The sequence below is a fragment of the Ochotona princeps genome, chromosome 14 (assembly GCF_030435755.1).
Source record: "Ochotona princeps isolate mOchPri1 chromosome 14, mOchPri1.hap1, whole genome shotgun sequence".
Taxonomy (NCBI): domain Eukaryota; kingdom Metazoa; phylum Chordata; class Mammalia; order Lagomorpha; family Ochotonidae; genus Ochotona; species Ochotona princeps.
This window is the reverse complement of record NC_080845.1, coordinates 32,436,156-32,457,082: the sequence shown is the minus strand read 5'-3', so window position 1 is coordinate 32,457,082 and position 20,927 is coordinate 32,436,156. Positions and strand designations below refer to the sequence as shown.

Genomic DNA, 20,927 nt, shown 5'->3' with positions numbered 1-20,927 from the left:
CAACAAGGACGAGATCTGGAGAGATGCTGGATTGAGGATTAAAAAAAAAAATTATCGGGCCCAGCACAATAGTGTAGCGGTTAAGGTTCTCGCCCTGAATGCACCAAATCCCATATCGGCGCCGGTTCTAATCCCAGTGGCTCCGCTTCCCATCCAGTTCCCGCTGTGGCCTGGGAAAGCAGTCGAGGGCGGGCCCAAGACTTTGGGACCCTGCACCCGCGTGGGAGACCCGGAGGAGACTCCTGGCTTTGGATTGGCTCAGCTCCAGCCGTTGGTGGCCACTTGGGGAGTGAATCATCAGACAGAGGATCTTCCTCTCTGTCTCTCCTATCTGTATATCTGCCTTTCCAATAAAAATGAATAAAATCGTAAAAAAAAAATTATCCAGGGCTGCTGCTGTTGGCACAGTAGGTACCCGACTACTGCTGAGGTGCCAGAACCTTGTATGGTGATTGGCTCGTGTCCCAACTGCTCCACTTCCATTCAGCTGCCTGTTAATGGCCTGAGAAAAGCAATGGAAGAGTGGCCCTTGGGCCCCTATATCCAACATGAGAGACCTAGCTCTTGGCTTCATTGTGGCCATTTAAGAACTGAACCAACAGATGAAGTATCTGTCACGTTGCTTTTCAAATAAACAATATATTTAAACATTTATTTGAATATGTTATTTATTTGAAAGGCAAACAAATGTCAAGAAAGGGAAAGACAAAGATCATCCATGCACTGGCTCAATCCCCAAAATCCTCAACAGTGAGCGCAGGTGAGGCTAAAGCCAGGAACCAGGAACTCCAGCCAGGTCTCCCACATGGGTGACAGGAACCCAGTATCTGGGCTACCATGTACTGATTCCCAAGTGTGTTAGCAGGAAGCTGGATAGGAGGCAAGTAACCAAGACTTGAACCAGACACTGAGATTAAGTACAAGCATCGTAAGTGGTAGCTTAATCTATTATCAATATCCCTGCCCTTTGAGTTTGTTTTGTTTTTTAGGCTTTTTTTACTTGAAAATCAGAATTATAGACAGGAAAGAGCCATCTTTCATTCACTGGTTCACTTCCCCAAGAAGATGGCTTCAATGGCCAGGACTAGATCAAGCCAAAGCCAGGAGCTTCTTCTGCGTCTCCCATGTGGGTGGCAGGGGCCTAAACACTTGGTCATTTTCTGCTGCTTTTCCAGATCATTACCAGAGGAGCTGGATCGGAAGTGGAGCAGCCATGACAAAAATTGGTGCCTATATGGGATGCCAATGTTGCAGGCCCCTGAGGTATTTTTAAGATAAAAAATGGCATGTTTATAAACTGAGACACTAACAACAGCAATTAGCATTATACAGCATTATGTGCCCAAGTGGCATCTAAACATATGTTCCTTTAAACCTCTTAACAGTGCCATGAAGTGAGTTCCACGATATCCCTGTCTTCAGAGTGCAGGCACTAAGCACAGAGCAGCAGACAGGATCCAGACCCAGGCAGGCTGGTACCCGAGTCTGTGCCCATGACCACTAGAACACTCGCCACAAGTGCAGAAGACGAGTGACCTGGCTGAACCCCTAATACAAGCAAAGCAAGGGGCCACCCATGAGCCTAAGCATTCAGCTTCCTGCCTGAGGCTTCTTATTGACACAGATGGGTTCCGTGCCAGCTCAAGCCTATTCTGCCTGCCTCCAACCCATGAGCTCCCAGGGGGTAAGTTCTGCAAGTCCCACTGTCCTAATCCTCACACGGCGGCCTGAGCAGAGGATCATTAGACAACCGGGCAGAACCTTTATTTCCTAACTTCCTCCTTGGACCTCTGTTACAAAGCTAGCAGCAGAACAATCCTGAAGCGAAGGTGTCCCTTTTCTAGTAGTCCCTTCCTGCATGTCAGGAGAATGGGCAGCCAGCACAGTCTTGGCGGGAACGCTGGGCAGTTCCAGGGACTTCTCAGAGAAGGCACAGCCATCCCATCCCAGGCTTTCCAGGGCTGGAGAACAGTCCCGTTCAGGAGACTTTCAGGGCCGCAAGTCCCGAGCTCTTCTTCGGGGTCGAGGGCCACAGTTGGAGCTGGGTAAGGCGCCCAGACCAGGAGGTGCCCCTGGAGGCTGGTAGCCACATTCATTAGGGTCCAGGGGATCCCGGCTGAGCAGTACCCACACTGCAGGCACATGGCGGCGGACGGTGAGTGGGTCGAGGCCTGTGTCAGGGGAGGTGGGGACCCAGCTGTCCTCGGTCAGCAGGAAACGCAGCTTGGTGAGCTGGTGCAGGCCTGGGACCCGGCGCTTCACGATCTCAGCACAGCTGACCGCCTTGCCGGCTGCCCGGCCGGAGCCGGAGAACACCACGTGCCTGGCGCCGCCGCCCTCCAAGCGCCCAAGCGCCAGCCCCAGTAGGTTGCGGATTTTGCTGCCATCTCGGACCCGCATTTCCAGGGTATCCGGAGGCAGTTGGGGTATCGGAGACGGGGCGGGAAGCTCCACAGAGCCGGCCTTCCTGTAGTGCTCCATCTTGCTGCTGCAGGGAAGCATCAGGTGACTGCGAGGCAGGGCGACCCAGGCCTTCCTCCACCCTCAGAGCCTGCACACACCTGGGGAGCCCCGCGCATCCTGGGCCCCTCACCCCCAAGGGACTCAGGCACAAGGCCCCTCGCCCCGTGCTGCCTGTGGCCAGGGAAGGGCCGCGCGCCCTAGGCCCCTGGGGACCCTGCCAGGAACCCGGACTCGGTGCTCCGGGAAGACAGAACAACCCCACAGCCACCGACCCTCGCGCGCCGGGATCCAGAAGACAAGGCCGAGCGTTCCTCGCGCCGACATTTCCAGGGTCGGACTAGCATCCACCAAGTTAAAGTCAACCGGCAGAGCCCCACGCAGACGGCTGCCTGGGGGTCTCCTGGCCGGCCTCGGCCGTCTCCATCCCCACCGGCTGCCTCCAGGGTCCTGTCTCCCCCACCTCCCAGCGCCCCGTTCCCGCCAGGTTCGGGCTCTCACCGGCCCCCGCCGTAGCCGCCTCGCTCGGGGTCGGAAGCCAAGATGGCGCGTGGCAGGCGTGCGCGCGCGCGCGGGGTGCCGGGGCTGCGCACGCCGGGCGGGGGCGGGGCCTGAGGGACGTGCCCCCCCCCCGCGGTGTTACCCCGGGCCGCCGGCGGGCTGGGCCGGTGCTGGGGTGAGCGGACTTCGGGTCGACACGCGCGCCTCGCCTCAGCTGCTGGGCCCGGCACCGGGCGTCCCTGGTGTGGGAGGAGGGAGCCCAGTGCATGAGAGGCGCGAGGAGAGGCATCGAGCCGCAGTCCCCGCCGAGTCCCAGTCTCGGTGCCTGGTGGCTGTGCCCGGCGTGTGACAGGTGCTCAAGTATGTGTGACGTTGTTGGATTGATGGACCAGAGAAGGACAGTGGGACCACAGGAAAGGAGGTGAAATTGGGAGCTCTTAGTAGATAGCTTCAGGGAGGACCTGGCGGCTGTTTGGACAGGAGTGGGAGGGCTCTCAGCTTTGCAGGTCGACTGGAATGTGCCTAACTTGGAATGACACGGTACTGGACGGGCTGACCAGCGAGCAGCTGGAAGGGGTCAGGAGTCCGCGCGCTCCGTGGGACCACAAGGGGGCAGCAAACACTTGGTGGAGCGAGGTGCCAGTTTCTGCCTCTGGTTCTCATCTGGCTCCCCCTACCCGTCCTTGCCAACTTGCCCTCCCAGGACCCAGAACCCAGAACATCCAAACCGCTTGGACTCCCTTTCGCAACCAGCGGCACGAGGGAGGTGCCTCCCCTGGTTCTGAAAATCCCTGCCCTGTCACGTCCAACAGGGCTGCCTTTGCTGCCTTAGGCTTCTGTGCCTGAGAAAGGACCGCGTGCCCACCTGGTGAGACTTCCCCTGGCCTTGACTCCCCCTTCACCTCTACGGTGCTTTGCAGTGCAGGGGTTTTGTGGGGCACCCCAGTAAGGCCCACCAGGGTGCTTCGTAAGCATGGGGCACAGGAATGCATGAACAAATGTCTCATTCACACCAATCAACTGAGGGGCATCGTAGGAAGCGCTCTACTCCTCCCAGCAGGCTAGTGAGGTGGCTAGTTCCCAGTCCACCTGCTAGGCAGCGTGGCAGCTCTTCCCTCTAGCGCCCCATCCTAGACCAGCATCCACTCCCCTACTGATCTTTACAGTTTATTGTTAACTGTACAGAGAACTGATCTCAGGGAACTTGACCTCCAACTCTAGACATATGGCCTTAGGCATCAATAAATACACAGCTGCCTCTGTCTTGTTACAAAGACTGGTCAGCTCGGGGCCCCGGAGCCTGGGTTCCTCAGGCTGCCAGGGAGGGGATGTGGGGCCACAGTCAGTCCTCCGCTGGCTTCACCTGCTTGGCAGCCTCCAGCTGGCAGAGCAGCTCATCCCACTGCACGAACTGCTTGGAGAGAAGCATTGTCTGGTCACTGGTCAAGGTAAAGAACTAGAGTCTGAAAGAGGGAGCAGACCGCTCTTACATCTGCTACAAGGGGTGAAGCCGAGGAAGGAGGGAAACAGATCGGGCTTGGGGAGAGCAGCCATGAGGGTCCTAAGCACGCAGAAAGGATACAGTCTTGTTGTATTCTTCGAGGAGAGCTTTGGACTCCTCAGTGATCTCCATGCACTGGTCCTGAGAACCAAACGATGGCAGGAAAGTCAGCCAGGTGAAGCCCCCACCTTCCACTGAACATTCTGTCTCATCAGAAACACTCGCTCCACACAGAACCCAAAAGGAGACACTTAATCCCAATGCCAAAGGGGCAGATTGCTAAGGGGGTGCATTCAGACTCCAGAATGGATGCCTGACATAAATCAAGATTGATGGGAGTGGCAGCGGGCCACCCATTGAGTGCATTATCCTCCCTTGTGCACACCTCCTCTTCCTCCGTCCCCAATTCTTAACCTTGAACTTCAGGCCACAGCCTGGATCAGGACATACCGTCCCCAGCTCTTGGGCACCTCCTGGTGTCTCCCTGGCTCACCTCGGGGAGCAGTGGTCCTAGCAAGTCCCTTCCCATCTCCAGGGCACATGGAAGGCAAAGCATCAACCCTCATATTTCCTCCAGGCTGACATCAGAAAAGCCCGAGACTGCCTCCTCAGACAGCGGTGGTGTCTCACCACCTCTGCCTTCCCTTCCGTTTCTGTCTTTTCCTGTACCTGCTGCTGGATGTGGATCTGGGCCAGGCGCTGCAGGCGGGCGGCGTGCTCGGGAACGGCTGTAAAACACAACGCACACGCCCGATGATGCCTGGGCCCTCCCCCGGGACTGCTCAATAGTCTATTAGGTCTTCGGCAGGATTAGAGTATTGAGTGGAGAAGCTAAACAAACGCCAGCCTTCATCGACCACTGCAGCAGGAGGTGGTGGTAGTGGGGCTACCTGCCCACCCCAGTCTTACTCCAGGACACAAGGGAGAGGAAGAAAGGAGACGGTGACACGATCTCCAGAGAAGACGAAACCTATGAGTCTCCTAGCTGACCCCAGTGTTGTACACAACGCCACATACACAGCTCTGCTTCCCATGGGACCTCTCCCTTTGCTCTTAGCCCAAAGGGGCAAGGTCTGCCAGGCCTAAGGAACAGGAAGCCTGCAGGTGGGCTAAGGAGGAACACTGAGTCTTTAAACCAACCACCTGGAAACCAGGACCCAGCGTCTCGGCCCATCGTGGCCGCAGCTTAAAGCTCCAGATATTCAGCGAGTATCGGATTGGGGCAAGGAGGGGGAGCTGGGCAAAATAGCTCCAGACAGACAAGATGGATATCTGGATTCAATTAAAGTCAGTGTCTGCTTGTCAAGTCCAGGCCTGGGGCCTGCTCTCGGCAGTGCGGCAGAAGAATTCGCACACATTAGTGCACCTGGCAGGAACTCCAACAACAAGCCCCAGGCTCAGCAAAACCCTGAAGGGGAGATGCTGAGGGGTTGGGGTGAAGACAGAAGGAACCCCCACAGTTGGGTTGTGGCTAGCACTTTCAGGAGTCCCCCTACCACCACCCCCAGGTTTGCTTAGTCCTGAATCTGGGCTCTCCACCTATGATTTTAATCACAGGAAAGGGGCAGGTTACCCCCCACCCATGGCGAGAGAAAGACAAGAAGCAACTCTGGGAACCAGAGGCCTGGGCGCATCCTGCCTGTGGTGGGGCTGCAGTGGCATACTGTACCTTTGATGTGTGCACTGTCCAGCATGGGAACCAGGGCATCTACCTGCTCCAGCAGTGCCACCTGGGAGAGGATAAACTGCTCCTCTGCGGCATGAACAGACAAGACAGTGATGGTGAAGTGAGCCTGTGCAGACATTCCGCCTCCCACGCGAGGGGCTGAGGACCCAGCATGGCCAATGGCTGGGTCTTGAAGCTTTGGAACCTGACTCTGCCCCCTTCCCTAAGTGCACATTCCCCATCCTGCCCCCACTTCTGGATATCTCTAGTCTGACCCATCTTGAGTCCAAAGAGCCTCTTCACTTCTTCAAGTACTACCTTTTCCCTGAGTTTGAACAACAAAGCCTCTTCTAACTTCTTATCAACAAACACAGTAAGTGCCTCTGAGGTGACAAGGTACACCGTTCTTCAGAGTTGGGTTCCCCTAACCATGGGTCACCAGGAAGGTCTGAGGGGGGAGATGCTGCAGACCATCCCAGGCAGGTTCTGTTCAGTGGCTCTCAGAGGCGTAGACACCTACCAGCCTGAGGAGAGTTGGGACAGTGATGCAAGATTTCCAAGAGGAGACTGAGATTTGGGGTGTGCTTTAATGCACAGGAATCCATAAAGAGAAAGGCATTTCAGAGTGAGGACTGTTGTGTACAAATGTTTGAAGGCAGGAATGTCTGTCAGCAGAGAAAAAAATCAACTGGCTGAATTGCAGCAGGAGAGTACAGGCTGGGGTAGGCCCAGCAGACTGGAAAGATCTGAATGGCTGGTTAAAGAATTAGGACTCTGGGGGCTGCTGCCATGGCATAGTACCTGAAGCCTCTACCTGTGGTGCCAGTATCACTTATGGATACCAGTTTGAGACCTGGCTGCTGCATTTGTGAACCAGCTCCCTGTTAATGTGCCTGAGAAAGCAGCAAGATAGCCCAAGTTGTTGGGCCTTTACACCCATGTGGAAGACCTGGAAGCAGCTCTAGGCTCTTGGTTTCACACTTGCCTAGCTTCAACTGTTGCAGCCATTTGGGGAGTGAACCACCAGATGGAAGAGCTCTGTCTCTCCTTCTCTCTCTGTAAATATGCCTTTCAAATAAAATAAAATAAATCTTAAATAATAATAATGGAAATAATAATCATCATCATCATGGGTCTGGTACCATGGCATAGTAGGTTAAGCCTCTGCCTGCAGTACCAACATCCCATATGGGCACCAGTTTAAGCCTCAACTGCTCCACTTCCCATCCAGCTCCATGCTAAGGCACCTGGGAAAATAGCAGAGACTAGCCAAAGTCCTTTTGAGTCCTTGTACCCAAGTGGGAGATCTAAAAGCTCCAGGCTCCTGACTTCAGACTGACCCAGCTACAGCCACTGCAGCCATTTAGGGAGTGAATAAGCAGATAGATCCTTCTCTGTCTCTCCTCTCTGTGTAAAATTTGCCTTTCAGATTACTATGTATATAATACAAATATAAATATATATATATATATATATATTTTTTTTTTTAATAAAGAATTAGGACTTTCTCATAGCAAGGAAAGGAGACACTGGAATTCCAATGTAGGCAAAATGGTAAGTTAGAAATGTTTTGTGAAGATGAGACTGGACCACAAGCAAAAAGGGAAAGGATAAGGTTAAGAAAACGACTTAGGCAGTGATGAAACTGGTCATTTTGGAGTATAGGCAATAAGGCAGTGCCACTGGGAGACATGGCAAGACTGGACTGCAGGGTCAGGACAGGGCAAGGTCTCCTGTACCTGCTGGGGGAGCTGTGACAATTTCTTTCCTTTTTTTTTTTTTTTAAAGATTTATTTATTTTTATTGCAAAGTCAGATATACAGAGAGGAGGAGAGACACAGAGAAGATCTTCCATCCGATGATTCATTCCCCAAGTGACCACAACGGCCGGTACGTGCCGATCCAAAGCCAGGAGCCAGGAACTTCCTCCAGGTCTCCCATGTGGGTGCAGCGTCCTAAGGCTTTGGCCTGTCCTCAACTGCTTTCCCAGGCCTTAAGTAAGGAGCTGGATGGGAAGTGCAGCTGCTGGGATTAGAACCAGCACCCATACGGGATCCCAGCATGATCAAGGCGAGGACTTTAGCTGCTAGGCTACCACGCTGGGCCCAACAATTTCTTTTTAAGGATTTAATTGTTGTAATGTAGGCATCCTTTATAGATACCTATTTGAGTCTTTCCACTTCCCATCCAGCTCTCTATTAATGTGCCTGAGAAAGCAGCAGCAGATGATTTAAATCCTTGGACCTCTACACCCACGTGAGACCTGGATGAAGCTCCTGGATTCAACCTGGCCCAGCCCTGGCTGTTGCAGTCATTTATTTGGGGAGTGAACCAGCAGGTGGAAGACCTTACTCTGTCGCTCTATCTCCTTGTTACTCTGCCTTTTTTTCTTTTAAGATGTATTTATTTATTTATTTGAAAGGCAGAATCATAGAGGGAGAGACAGAGAGAGGTATTTCATCTGCTAGTTCACTTCCCAAATGCACTTAAAAGCCAGGGCTGGCCCAAAGCAAAATCAGGAGCTAAGAACTCCTTCTGGGTGGCAGGGCCCTAACCAGTTGGGCCATCATGAACTGCCTTCTAAGGCACATTGACTTGAACTTGCACTCCGATATGGGATGTCATGTCACAAGCAGTGCCGCAGTCCACTATACTGTCATGCTGGCCCAGAAACCACATCACTTAGTTAGGACCCCTTTGGGAGCTGACAGCCCCTTTCAGCAGGCACTGTTCATCCTAACCCGTACCTCAGTGTCACAGTGTATTGACCAGTCTCCCAGGGGACTGACCTTCTAGCCAGGTTAGAATCCAGGCCCGGAGGCAGGGATTCTGATTCCTCCAGTTCCGGTTGTGCCCACTGGGGCAAGGGCTTTCTGGTTCACACCTAGGATAGAGTCTGCATCCTGGTAGCTAATCTCTGAGTATCTTTTGGATAGATGAACAAACTACAAAGTGCTGAGAAAATCCTAGCCTGTGGTGTGGCTGACCAGTAGTTTAGCACATATTTCCAAGGCAGTAACATTTCCTACTGAGAACTCTGAAAGCTCAGAGATTTCTCATATGAAAGATCTAGAAACTCATGCCAATACTCTCCATTCTTCCAAATGATAATGCTCTCTGCCTCCTCTTTGCTAGAAGCCCCTCTGTCCAGTGAGCAATGTAAACAAGGCTCTAAAGGACAATCCTAGGACAGGCCATAGATAAGAACATTAGGGTCGTTCCCCTTGTGGCTGACAACTGGAACTGCAGCTGAATGAAAGGTATCCTGCACTCAAAGCCTACTTACTGGAGGACTAGGGTCAACTCAGCCCTCAGCCTAGAATCAGGCCAGAACTAGGCATTGGTTTATCCATGAATAAACCACCTGGGGAGGCCGGCTCTGTGCTCATTGTCTTCCACAGCCCATATCCTCAGCTGTGGGTGCGCACACAGTCCCCCATTACCTGCTAAGATGAACTGCAGCTTGGAGGCATCGGGTACAGCAATGCGGTCAATGTATTCGGGGTCCAGGTATTTGATCAGGTCTTCAACTAGAAAAGTAGCAAGAGGGAAAATGGAACTGCTAGGGTTGGAGAGTGCAGCTCTGTTTCATGAGGGGTGTTTGGGAAGTGGTCCACCTTGGAGAGAGGCTCGAATGAGGAGCTGACATTATCAGCTGCACCTCAGCCCTCCCCCGCTACCCTCTTCCCTTTCTCTCTAATCTCACAACTTGCTAGCAAGTCTCCAACTTTGGTGCTAAACATATCATCGCCACCACCCCTCTGGAACCCTCAGCATTCCCAATGATCCATCCTCACCACGGAAGGTGACAGAAGGTCCCTACAGAAGGCTTCATTCCCTCTTCAATACTACCCAGAAAAGCCAGAGCTTTATCTAGCTTCTAGTTACTGTATGTGTTACTGGCTCTCACATAAGCAAGGAGGTCTGGCTGAGCCAAGGTAGACATTCTCAGTGTCTAACCTCTTTCCCTCCTCTAATCTTGCCTGCAGAAATCCCATATCCTTTCCCAAGGGCAGCTTCCAGACCAAGCTCTTATCTTGTAATTTTGGCTTAGGGCTTGGCTACAAGGCAGAAAAGCACATCCCAATTCACCACTTTAAAAAGGGAAATGTCTTCACATCTCTTGTATTGTCAGAGGGCTTACTCCACTGACCTCCTGGACTGACCGTCCAGGGTCAGGTTCCTTGAAGTACTTACTCTTTTTGTACAGGATCTTCACTCTCTCCCTCTTACTGGCGATGTTCCCCAAAGCCACCTGCACCTTGACGAGGCCATCAGCCACCTGTAAGAGGAGTGCCGGTTAACTGTGAGATAAACCGCCTGGCTCAAGGCTTGGGAGAGGTGAAGAACCCTCATTCCCCCAGACCCTCCAAGCCCTGAGTCCCTGTCATCTAGGCTGGTCCTGTTCTCTTGTCATTGAGAAAGATGCAGTCCACCTTCAGGGGATCGTTAATGTGAAGACAGAATCGCATCCTCCTTGGAATTTCAAGTCTGATTAAGGAGATAATAAACTATTTTTGCAGTGTATGAAGCACTAGCATACATAACATGCTTCCTGGTTTGAGTATGAGACATGCAAACACATTTATCCAGGCCCTCATGACCTCATGACTGTTCCAGCTGCCAGGATGGCTGGCCTGCCCAAAGCCCCCACCCATCCACGTCAACTCCAGTGTGGGAGGTGAAGAGAACAAGCTGACCTCTAGGCTCCTAATGACAGTGCAATCCCCTGTATTACAGAATCAGGTTGGGGGAGAAAAAAAAGTAAAGAGCATATAGATTGAGTTTGAAATGCCTGCTGAATATCCAAGCAGAAAAGTCCAGAATACAACCGGATGTCCAAATCTGCCTCAGAATAGAAACCTGGATCAGAGACATACATTCAAGACACAAAGAACTGCAATTGACACTAAGAAATGGATGAGGCTGAGGATGGCTTTCAGCTTGGTGCTTTGGTGGTCACTGGAACACTAGCATATGTGTCCAGGTTCTGGTCCTTATCCCAATTTCCTGCCAACATGGACCCTGGAGGCAACAGTGACAGCTCCCATACATGTATCCCTGCTGCCTGGGCTGGAATCTCCAGATCCTATTTCAGCCTAGCTCAGTACCAACTCCTGCAGGTATCTAGGGAGTTTCCTGTTAGATGGGAGATCTCTCTCTCTCTCTCTCTCTCTCTCTCTCTCTGCTTTTAAAATAAATGAATGAATGAGTGAAATTTAAATAAGCAGTAAACCTATCTAAGGTAGAAGATGAGTAATTTCAATATTAAAGGTCCAAATACAGGTCAAATATGGAAGTGAAGCCAAGTTTTAGGCTAAGGATGACGAATGCCAATGATCCAGGATTGGATACCCTGGAGGCAGATAAGACAGCGAAGCAGGCAGCCAGAGGGGCAGAGAGATGGCTGGGAGTTAGTGTCATGGATATCCAAGGGGAAAGAGTATTCTGACAGACTGATTTTCAAATGGGGGAGCAACGTGCTAGGGGACAACTCATTCTATGGAAGTATAGCAACAGCCACCATTACCTCTGGTGAACTTAGCTCCACCACAAGCTCTTCTGTTAGAGCTCAGCTGGTGGCAGGGAGGGGACCAAGGGGCAAAAATCCCACCCTGGGTGTGAGGCAGTGCCAACCCACTCAACACTCTCCTGTTTCTGCCGCTCGCACTGACCTCCTCTCCCCTGCCTTGCAGTCTTCCTTGTCCACCCTGCTCTGCCCCCTCTAGGGCCTCGTGGCCATCTCCCTGGACAACGAATTACTCGAGGCTCCACGCCCGCACTAGCTGGGCTTCAGCTCTTTCTGAAACACCCATTAGTCGGCTTCTCCAAGGAGGTGTTTCTCCCCAACAAGCCCATGCGGGCAGGAGAGGAGCTTGGTCTCAGCGCTCAGCATCCGCAAAGACCACCGTAAAAGAAGGCCTCCGAGGGTCCCTCGGGCTTCGGGAAGTGTTACTTCAAAAGGTGGACTGTGGACCACGGGGTTGCAACGGGGGCCGAGATGCACGGACTGCTTTGCTCCTTCCCAGAAACGGACCGCATCTCTCACCTTCCGCGAGCCGCGCGCCCCGCCTGGCCCGTACACCCAGCGCTCCAGCTCCTCCACTCGGGCTTGCAGCCGCTGAACATCCGTCAGAGCCGCCATCTCCGCCGGGGCCGCGCCTCACCTGAGCCACAGCCAGAGGGCGGGACGTCCGTCCTAACAGGGAGTTCGGCCAATCCGAGTACACGGGCGTCCCTCCGAGATCGGAAATGACATCACGATTCGAGCTTTACAATGAGGAAATGACTGGACCGGGTAAGAGTTGTCAAACGCTGCGGGGTTACCTAGGCAACGGCTACCAGTTCCCCTACCCTGGCTTCTGGCGTCCTGTTGTCAAGACGACTTGCCATTCTTCTAGTTCCAAGGTACTAAAAAGGTTTCCCCAGCCCATTCCCCGAGGTTACACGTGTAAATGCCCCCGATGTGCCAGCATAGGTCCATTCTGATAGATCTGTAGGAAACTCCACAAGACTATAAACTTTTTAAAAAATTGAGAGTGAAAGATTTTTCATCCCCTGGTTCACTCCCCTAATTGTCCACAACCGCAGGGATGAGGCCAGGTCAAAACCAGGAGCCAGGAACTTCATTAGGGTCTTCCATGTGAATGGCAGGGACCCAAATACACAGTCCTCTACACACACACACACACACACACACACACCCCACACCCCACTTCTAGGTGCATTAGCAAAAACCTGGACCAGAAGTAGAGGCAGGTCTCCATCTCAGGCACCCTGATATGGGACACAGGCCTCCCAAATGGGAGGCATACCCCACCCCCATTCTGCACCACAACGCTCATCTCACTATGAACTTTTGAAGCCCACTAAAGTTAAGCAACTAAGTAATGGGCCTGAAGATACCCAGCACTATAGTGAAAGATTTGGAATTTGAGGGGCTGGTACTGTGGCTCAACAACTAATCCTCCACTTTTTTTTTTAAAGATTTATTTATTTTATTACAAAGTCAGATATACAGAGAGGAGGAGAGACAGAGAGGAAGATCTTCCGTCCAATGATTCACTCCCTAAGTGAGCCGCAACGGCCGGTACTCGCCGATCCAAAGCCAGGAACCAGGAACCTCTTCCAGGTCTCCCACACGGGTGCAGTGTCCCAAGGCATTGGGCCATCCTCAACTGCTTTCCCAGGCCACAAACAGGGAGCTGGATGGGAAGTGGAGCTGCCGGGATTAGAACCGGTGCCCATATGGGATCCCGGGGCGTTCAAGGCGAGGACTTTAGCCGCTAGGCCACGCTGCCGGGCCCTAATCCTCCACTTTCAAACAGAGATCTCTCTCTCTGTGTCTCTCCCTCTCAAACAGATTTATGGAGAGAGACAGAAAGATCTCCCATCCACTGGTTCAGTCCCCAAGTGGCCACATGGCGGGAGCTGAGCTGATCCAAAGTCAGGATCCAGGGGCTTATTCCTGGTCTCCCATATGGGTGAAGGGTCCCAAGGCACTTGACCATCCTCCACTGCTTTCCCAGGCCATAAGCAGGGAGTTGGATGGGAAGTGGAGCAGCCAAGATACAAATCGATGGGATCTCAGTGCTTGCAAGGTGAGGATTTAGCCATTGAGCTATCATGCCAGGTCCCAAAATAAATAAATCTTTTTTTTTTTTAAAGATTTATTCATTTTATTACAGCCAGATATACACAGAGGAGAGACAGAGAGGAAGATCTTCCGTCCGATGATTCACTCCCCAAGTGAGCCGCAACGGGCCGATGCGCGCCGATCCGAAGCCGGGAACCTGGAACCTCTTCCGGGTCTCCCACACGGGTGCAGTGTCCCAATGCATTGGGCCGTCCTCGACTGCTTTCCCAGGCCACAAGCAGGGAGCTGGATGGGAAGTGGAGCTGCCGGGATTAGAACCAGCGCCCATATGGGATCCCGGGGCTTTCAAGGCGAGGACTTTAGCCGCTAGGCCACGCCGCCGGGCCCCAAAATAAATAAATCTTAAAAAAAAAAAGTAGAGCCTGGCGTGATAGCCTAGTGGCTCAAGTGCTCGCCTTGTAAGCATGAGACCCCCTATGGACACTGGTTCAAAGCCTGGCAGCCCCGCTTCTCATCCAGCTCTCTGCTTGTGGCCTGGGAAAGCAGTAGAGGACAGGCCAAAGTCTTGGGACCCTGCACCTGCATGGGAGACCCAGAAGAAGCTCCAGGCTCCTAGCTTTGGATCAGCTCAGCTCCGGCCTTTGGGGTCACTTGGGGAGTGAATCATTGGACGGAAGATCTTCCTCTCTGTCTCTCCTCCTCTCTGTTTATCTGACTTTCTAATTAAAAAAAATAAATAATTGTGATTTGGGCCAAGCCATCTCATTCAAGAGACCAAACTCCTTTATTTTCTGCCTTTCCTTGGAGTGTCCCTCCACTTAATGCTGTCCACATACATCATTCCTCCCCACCTCCCAGACGCAAATAAGACCAGGCACCACAGAGGGATGGACCACGGCTTTATTTTCCGGAGGGATGTCTTCTTCATGACATCCCAGTGCAGTCCTTCATCTGCTTCCTGAAGAGAAGCAGGACGGAGTCACAGGGGAGTGATGTGCTAGAGATGACACAGGTACAGGAGGCACAGGACGAGATGATAGAGGGTACACTGGGGGAAGACTTCTTTGGTACGTGCTCCCGGAAGTTGTCAAGGAGGAGGCACCCTCCTTTTACAATGAGGTAGATACAACATCAAAAGAAAACCCTTTTGGCATGGAGGCGGGTATGATCACCTCCCAGAGCTGGGTTCCAGAGCAGGCATCCAAATGGGGGAATCCAAATGGGAGAGGGGGGCCTCATCCCCTTTCAGCCCTGGGGCTAGGACTGTGAGACTTGAGGAGAAGTGTTCAGGGCAAGGATCCTGAAGGAGGCCCTGTAGAGGATGGGGGTGCAGGGTTGGCTGGGCCTTGGGGAGCTGGCACAGACTGGCGCCGGGCAAAGAGGACCCCTGGCAAAGGAGTGAGACAATGTTAGCAGGGGAACACAAGCAGGAGGGGATGGAGCACAGAAACAGAAGAGAGGAACAGAAGTGCCTGATGGTTAGAACCCCACACATGTACTCCTGCTACACACCAGTGAGGACAAGCCCCGTGGCACAAGACTCCATGCCAAAGCAGCTACCTTCAAACAGGTGACCAATTAATTTTTACACCAATTCACAGGCCCCTGACAAGGGATACATCCCATCGTCCCCACGCCAGAGAGGGCATGCCTGGGACCCCATGCCACGTAGATACTTCCTGAGCCCCAAATCATCCATGCAAGTTCCCTGACCCTCATGCTAATTGGGAAAATCTAAACTCCCCATGCCAGTCTAAATACCACTGACTTCATGCTAGTGTAGATAGCCTGTAGTACCCATACCGGTGTAGACCACCCCGTTGATCTCTAGGGCCATGTTGATACTGCTGATGCCACTGCCTGCCAGGTTGAGAGGCCCATCCAGCCGCTCTTCTGTCCAGGAAGGGGTAGGGGTGTCATCTTGGGGGAGGAAATCAGACTTTGAAATCCCCCTCCCTCCCTGTAGAGAACCCCCATTCCATTTCAGCCCCACCCCTAATTACAGTTGTCCACAGATGTCTGCCTCATCTCCAGCAATGGTCAGGTGATGCTTCCCACTGCACAGGCCCCAAGCCCCCTCACCAACAAGCCTCTCCTCACCCCTCAGTGGAACCTTGCCCCGGGGCAGAAAATTGGGGGTTGTTCCAGGCAGAGGTGGGTCTGCAGGTCCCATCAGCACAGCCCTCTTCTCTGGGGGCTCCTCTGGTGCCAACTTCTCCCGTATAGGTCCCAACGCCAGGCCCCCAGGCAGCGCCAGATGAGGGGTGGGAATTCCGCTCTCCTCTGGAAGCATAGGTGATTTAACTGCCCTGACTCGATCAGCCTGGGTTCTCCCTCAGGCTCAGGGTTCAAGAGCTGCCACCCAAGCTCACACAAGTTCTGTCTCTCTCCCCTTGCAGAGCCTCAGCCCGCAGGCTCTGAAGTTGCAGAAACCTGTGCCAAGGTTGGTCTTAGAGAATTTGTAAGTTCTTGGTTGCTGCATAGTACAGGTCGTGGGAAGTACAGAAACCCCAGGGCAGAAAGGTATTGAGTAGAGCAGCCATTGGTAAAGGTCCTTTTCCAGAGCTTCAGCTTGCATCACAAGTAACCCTTCTCCCAAGTTCTCAAGGATGTGTTAATCTCAAACCCCAGGGCTCCTAGGTCTTAGTGACCCCCAAGCCTTACAGCAGCCCTAGGCCCTACCGCTCCCATATCTCAATGCATCTCCAATCTCAGAGTTCCTCATTAACGTTTCCTATATCCCAATGCTTCAATAGGTGTCAGAAACCCAAAACCTTCGCCCCCTCTCCCCTCACACCTTTTTTAATAGGGCTGGGGCTCAGGTGAGCACACGCGTGGGCAGGCAGGCCGGAGGTGGAGCCCTGGATGGGGGCTGAGCCTGGTGGGGGCACTGGAGCAGCAGGGCCAGGACCTGGTACTGAACCCGGAGCACCACGGGCAGGTGGACCCGCCAGGCTGAAGAGTTGGGTAGTGGGGTATGCCTGACGACGGCCCTCGCGCCGGTTGCTGTCTATGGCGGCCTGGAGCTCACCGGGGGAACTGAGTGCCCGCGTCTCACATTCATACGGGTACAGGTACTTCATGTATCTAAGGGGTGAAAGTTGATGTGGGATTGAGTGAGAGGCTGGGCCCAGCTGATCCAGTCCCACACAAAGACACCAACTGGGCTGTTGACTCCCCCACACAGTCCCACCCACCCTCCTCTCCCCATGTGCCCCTTCCCTTCTGCTCATGCCCCTGGCCTCACTGAGTGCGCAGAGTGAAGGCGGCCGAGGTGATGGTAGTGGGTAGACTGAGGCCACGCGTGACCTCACGCCACACCTTTCGGTTGATGACCTCCACCAGTCCACCCTTGGCTGTCACCAGACGAAACAGCGCATACAGATCCAGCACCTGCTTGGCCATGATGGGCACACGATTCACCGGTGTCCCTGGTGGGCAGTGGGTAGGGTCAGAACACTAAGATGAGAGAAATTCTGTCTGCAGACATCTCTAGCGACCAACTGAAGGAGCTGGACACTTGCCCCTGGGCCTGGGTTCAGGCATTCCTGGTTTCTGGAAAGGCCAGGGAACTAAACCCAGGGTCAGTAAATTATCCTGAAGAACCTGATGGTAAATATTTTAGGGTTTACAGGGCCAAAGGACCTCTGTCAAAACTCTTCATTTCTGCCACTGTAGCCTCAAATCAGCTAGAGCATAAAGGAACAGCGTGACTATATTTCAAACTTTATCCACACTTTCTGACATTCTAACATCACAGGTCTGAAATCTGTCTCAGATTACTATTTAAAAATACGGAGGTCATTTTTCCTCAAGTATCGGGATTCAGCCCACTTTAGTTTGCTGGGGTTAGACTGTAGGAGATTGTCAGAGGGTGCTGGTGAGCCAGGACTCCCCTAGCAGCAAATCCTGGATGGCTGCCCAGAGCCTGGGGATCGCCGGCTGGAAGAATCAGCCCAGGGGTCCGCAGCTCGCTAACCCGCACCACCCCCGCCGGCCAGTCCTGACAAAGGGGCCTGTCTGCGCTGAGCGATGGGACCCAGTTAATTCCTTACCGATCCTGTCCCCTTCCGCCACCGCCTTTGGACCCGAACAATTAGCTGTGGTCTGATTAATGGGGGGAAATTATCGGCCCCGTGGGACCCCCTCCCCCCTGCAGCAGGAGTGGAGAGAGGCTGAGCTGGGGGTGTGGGCGGTGCCTGGATCTGTGCATGCCACCCCACACCTCTCCCAGTAGAAAGGATGCCTGGAAGATGAGGCAAAGAGGGGATACTGGGACTCAAATGACTGGACCCTCTCTAGGGAGCAAGAGGATCCAGGATCCCACTGAGGGTCCTTGGGGAGGAGACCAAAAAGAAATGTCAGGTCTGGTGTGGGGACCAGGATACTTGGGCCAATGACTGCACTAAAGTGGGGGTGGGGGTGGGCACAGCAGTGCAGCTAGTTAATTAGCAGCTTATCAGGCTGCACTCTGAGTGAGTTAATTAGCTTTGTAGAGAGAGATAATGAGTCAGTGTTCAGTCCCATGAATCTGGGGAGGAGCTGAAGTGATGGAATGCCGCCCACTCCAACCCCCTCCTGGACCCTTGCAATCTCTGAAATTGCTGGAGAGGAAGTCCTTCTCGCCTTTTCCCAGTCAGACAGTCCCTGGCCTACTCCTTGGGAAGTCCTCCCTTCAGTCTAATCCCCATCCTTCCAGCTGCTGAGCACAAGGGAAGGCCCCTCCCTCCTTGAAGCAAAAGAAAATAGGGAGAGACAAGGTTGGAGAAGGGGCCTTACAATAAGGGAACTAAGGAATTCCCAGCCCTCCTGTCCTGGGACCAGCCCACCCCAGGCCAGCTCCCCACCCAGTTCTCCCTCCCTTCCTCCCAATTGATCCCACACACATTAACCTACCAAATGGGTTGGCCACTAATTAATCCCCGGGCAGAAGGGGGGGGCAGGGTTAGAGGTTAAAGATGCTATTGAAGGCCCAAAGGACAGGTGCCACCAAGCGCAGGCCTGCACAGGAAGGATCTGCCCTGGGAATTAAACCTGGGGTATCCCCCTCCTTAGATCTGGCCCATCAGGGGTGATGCCAGGGACCTTTCCCGACATCAACTCACCTCTCTTCTGCATGAAGGTGAACAGGTCATCCAGAAACTCTTTTCTTTTGGGGTCCGCATCAAGCTCATACAGCTGTGGAAGGCCTGGGGGTCAGTCTGCATTCCCTCACCCTGGGACCCCCATCGAGGCTGCAGCCTGAACAAGAGTGCCTGGCTGAAGGGGTAAGTAGGCTCTGCACTTGGGCTCCTGACATCAGGCTTGCTCCCTCTGGAGGCAGGCACAAGTGCCTTTTTCTGATAGACACAGAGACCTGTTCTGGCTAGGTACTGGGCAGCTCAAGCCACCCATCTGGGGAACAGGGGAAGAAGAGGTGGGAAGAAGCTGGGGAGGCTCAGCCAGTTTTTTCTCCCTCCATGATATTGGGGGGAGGGGAATATTCAGAACCCCAGGAAGGAAGCCACCAAGAGGAGACTGGTGGATTTCCTAAGCACTTGTTTCACTCTCACTGATTCACATAAAAGCTTCTTACTGTGTTCCAGGGCCTGGCAGGTGAGGGGAAAAGGTGGCCTGAGCCCATCCCTTGGGCAGGGGAAGATGTGCAGAGGCTCCTGGACTGAACCCAACCTTCTGGTCTAATTCCCTTCCAGAGGTAGAAACTGCCACAAAGGCACTGGTCCTGTCATGCAGGATTTGTATGTAAGGTTGGGGTTTGAAGGACCTGCAGGTCACCCCTCCATGCCTTTCTGATCACCTGGAGTTTCATCTCCAATGCCCCCTCCCAAACAGCTAACCCAAGAGGAGCAATCCTGAAGGAATAGAGCTATTGGCCCAGGAAAATGCCCACAGGTAAAACTCCATCCTTCAGTGTCAGAGTATAAAACACCATGAGCTACACCCTAGACCTGCAAGAGCCACACCCATTCGCTAGGCAGCAATCCCCAGAATTACAGATGGCAGAGCCACAGCCCAAAGTGACACCTTGATAGTGACAGCCTCGACTTGGGTCCTCAGTGTAACACTGCAAAGGGCTCCCCCGCGAGGGCTTCCAACAAAGTCCCTGCAAATGAGGGACCATCGTACCCAATTACACATGGATCCTATACTCACAATGGGGCTGCAGTGCCCATCCCAGGCCGGGCTCACCCACTGGGCCAGGGAGGAGCCATGCAGCTGGAAAGAGGAGGATACCAGCCTGCCCAGGGAGTGGCAGCCTCTCTGTAGGGGATCATCCTGGAATCCCCAGCACCAGGTCTCCCTTCTCCCAAGGTCCTGGTGCCCCTCTCACAAATGGCCTCTCGTCTCCATATTTCTGGGTGTGTGCTACCTCCCTGTCTCTCTTTCTGTCACTACATAGCCTCCAATCTTACCACTATCTTGTCGCAAGTCTTGGTGCTGCCCTGTCATGCCAGCCTGTAGCGGGCGGTCTGGGTGGGTGGCCTGCCCATCACCCAGCTCTGCCTGTTTCCTGAGGATGGGGGGAGGAGGCTGTAATGTCAAGGGGGTCCTACCTGCTTGAACTGTTCCTCATAGGTCCATTCATGAGCATGGGGTGCAGGTGGTTGGCTGCAAGGTGAACCAGGACCCCGGCTTCCTGGACGAGTCTCCTCAGCTGCCGCCTCTTCTGCCCCAGCTTCCTCTCCCTCTTCGTCATCCTCTTCCTCAGCCCCAACCTCCCCCAAGGCCCCCTCAGGAGCCTGCAGGGTGCGGGGGCCAGGCAGGGGAGGCTGTGGTAGCAGGGGCAGGCATGGAGGGGTCGGCAGCCCCACCCCCTGGGCTAGACGAGCTGCCTGCTGTCTCTGCAGGGTCTCCATGACAGCTTCCAGGCGCAGTCCCCCTGCCTGGGGAGGTCCTGGTACCAGACGGGGCCCCAAGGAGAGGGCCACCTGTCGGGGAGGGAAGCATGGGTGCCATGGACCCATGGCTGCCTCCACAATCCCCAACCCAAGAGGAGGGGGCCCTAGGAAAACAGAAAGATAGCTTTTTCCAGAGCTGGGCAGAAAGACACACACAGAAAGAGGTAAGAGTATGAGAGAGGGTAAGGCTCAAAGACAGGGAGAGACTGAGCAGATCAGAGAGGGTGACAGGGACCAGGAGACAGAGGGAGATGGGGTAGGGGAGGGAAGGGCAGGGAAAGAAACAGTGAGACAAGATACATG

General features: G+C 53.6%; 3 protein-coding genes across 6 annotated transcripts; all 3 read right to left on the bottom strand.

Moving 5' to 3' along the window:
• Positions 1-1,747: 1,747 nt before the first annotated feature.
• On the bottom strand, positions 1,748-3,022 carry RPP25L (ribonuclease P/MRP subunit p25 like). 2 transcript variants are annotated; one of them, XM_004581213.4, is made up of 2 exons: positions 2,962-3,022; positions 1,748-2,488 (listed from the first exon to the last, which is right to left on the bottom strand). In XM_004581213.4, exon 2 carries the CDS (start codon positions 2,479-2,481, stop codon positions 1,990-1,992), a length of 492 nt encoding a protein of 163 aa, XP_004581270.1. In that variant the 5' UTR covers positions 2,482-2,488; positions 2,962-3,022; the 3' UTR covers positions 1,748-1,989. The 2 variants fall into 2 exon arrangements, with proteins under 2 accessions (XP_004581270.1, XP_058528359.1); XM_058672376.1 differs by having other exon boundaries at positions 2,966-3,005.
• Positions 3,023-4,115: 1,093 nt separating this feature from the next.
• On the bottom strand, positions 4,116-12,333 carry DCTN3 (dynactin subunit 3). Its single transcript, XM_004581028.4, has 7 exons — positions 12,178-12,333; positions 10,326-10,410; positions 9,572-9,658; positions 6,132-6,215; positions 5,132-5,190; positions 4,544-4,603; positions 4,116-4,393 (listed from the first exon to the last, which is right to left on the bottom strand). The coding sequence occupies exons 1-7, from the start codon at positions 12,271-12,273 to the stop codon at positions 4,304-4,306; spliced, it is 561 nt and encodes a 186-aa protein (XP_004581085.1). The 5' UTR covers positions 12,274-12,333; the 3' UTR covers positions 4,116-4,303.
• A 2,453-nt stretch (positions 12,334-14,786) lies between these two features.
• Positions 14,787-20,582, bottom strand: ARID3C (AT-rich interaction domain 3C). 3 transcript variants are annotated; one of them, XM_058672692.1, is made up of 7 exons: positions 20,280-20,582; positions 18,831-18,903; positions 16,973-17,156; positions 16,523-16,812; positions 15,826-16,008; positions 15,529-15,618; positions 14,787-15,112 (listed from the first exon to the last, which is right to left on the bottom strand). In XM_058672692.1, exons 1-7 carry the CDS (start codon positions 20,580-20,582, stop codon positions 15,012-15,014), a joined length of 1,224 nt encoding a protein of 407 aa, XP_058528675.1. In that variant the 3' UTR covers positions 14,787-15,011. The 3 variants fall into 3 exon arrangements, with proteins under 3 accessions (XP_058528675.1, XP_058528676.1, XP_058528677.1); XM_058672693.1 differs by lacking the exon at positions 15,529-15,618; XM_058672694.1 differs by lacking the exon at positions 15,826-16,008.
• Positions 20,583-20,927: the final 345 nt, after the last annotated feature.

Excerpts from the sequence above, each read along its gene's own strand:
- RPP25L (XM_004581213.4), bottom strand. The coding sequence starts at position 2,481 with ATGGAGCACTACAGGAAGGCCGGCTCTGTGGAGCTTCCCGCCCCGTCT.
- DCTN3 (XM_004581028.4), bottom strand. The coding sequence starts at position 12,273 with ATGGCGGCTCTGACGGATGTTCAGCGGCTGCAAGCCCGAGTGGAGGAG. Across the intron at positions 10,411-12,177 it reads GGGCGCGCGGCTCGCGGAAG|GTGGCTGATGGCCTCGTCAA; the intron begins GTGAGAGATGCG and ends CTCCTCTTACAG. Across the intron at positions 4,604-5,131 it reads AGATCCACATCCAGCAGCAG|GACCAGTGCATGGAGATCAC; the intron begins GTACAGGAAAAG and ends TTTGGTTCTCAG.
- ARID3C (XM_058672692.1), bottom strand. The coding sequence starts at position 20,582 with ATGGAGACCCTGCAGAGACAGCAGGCAGCTCGTCTAGCCCAGGGGGTG. Across the intron at positions 17,157-18,830 it reads CACCTTCATGCAGAAGAGAG|GGACACCGGTGAATCGTGTG; the intron begins GTGAGTTGATGT and ends ACTGCCCACCAG. Across the intron at positions 16,009-16,522 it reads CCCCAGCCCTATTAAAAAAG|AGGAGAGCGGAATTCCCACC; the intron begins GTGTGAGGGGAG and ends CTATGCTTCCAG.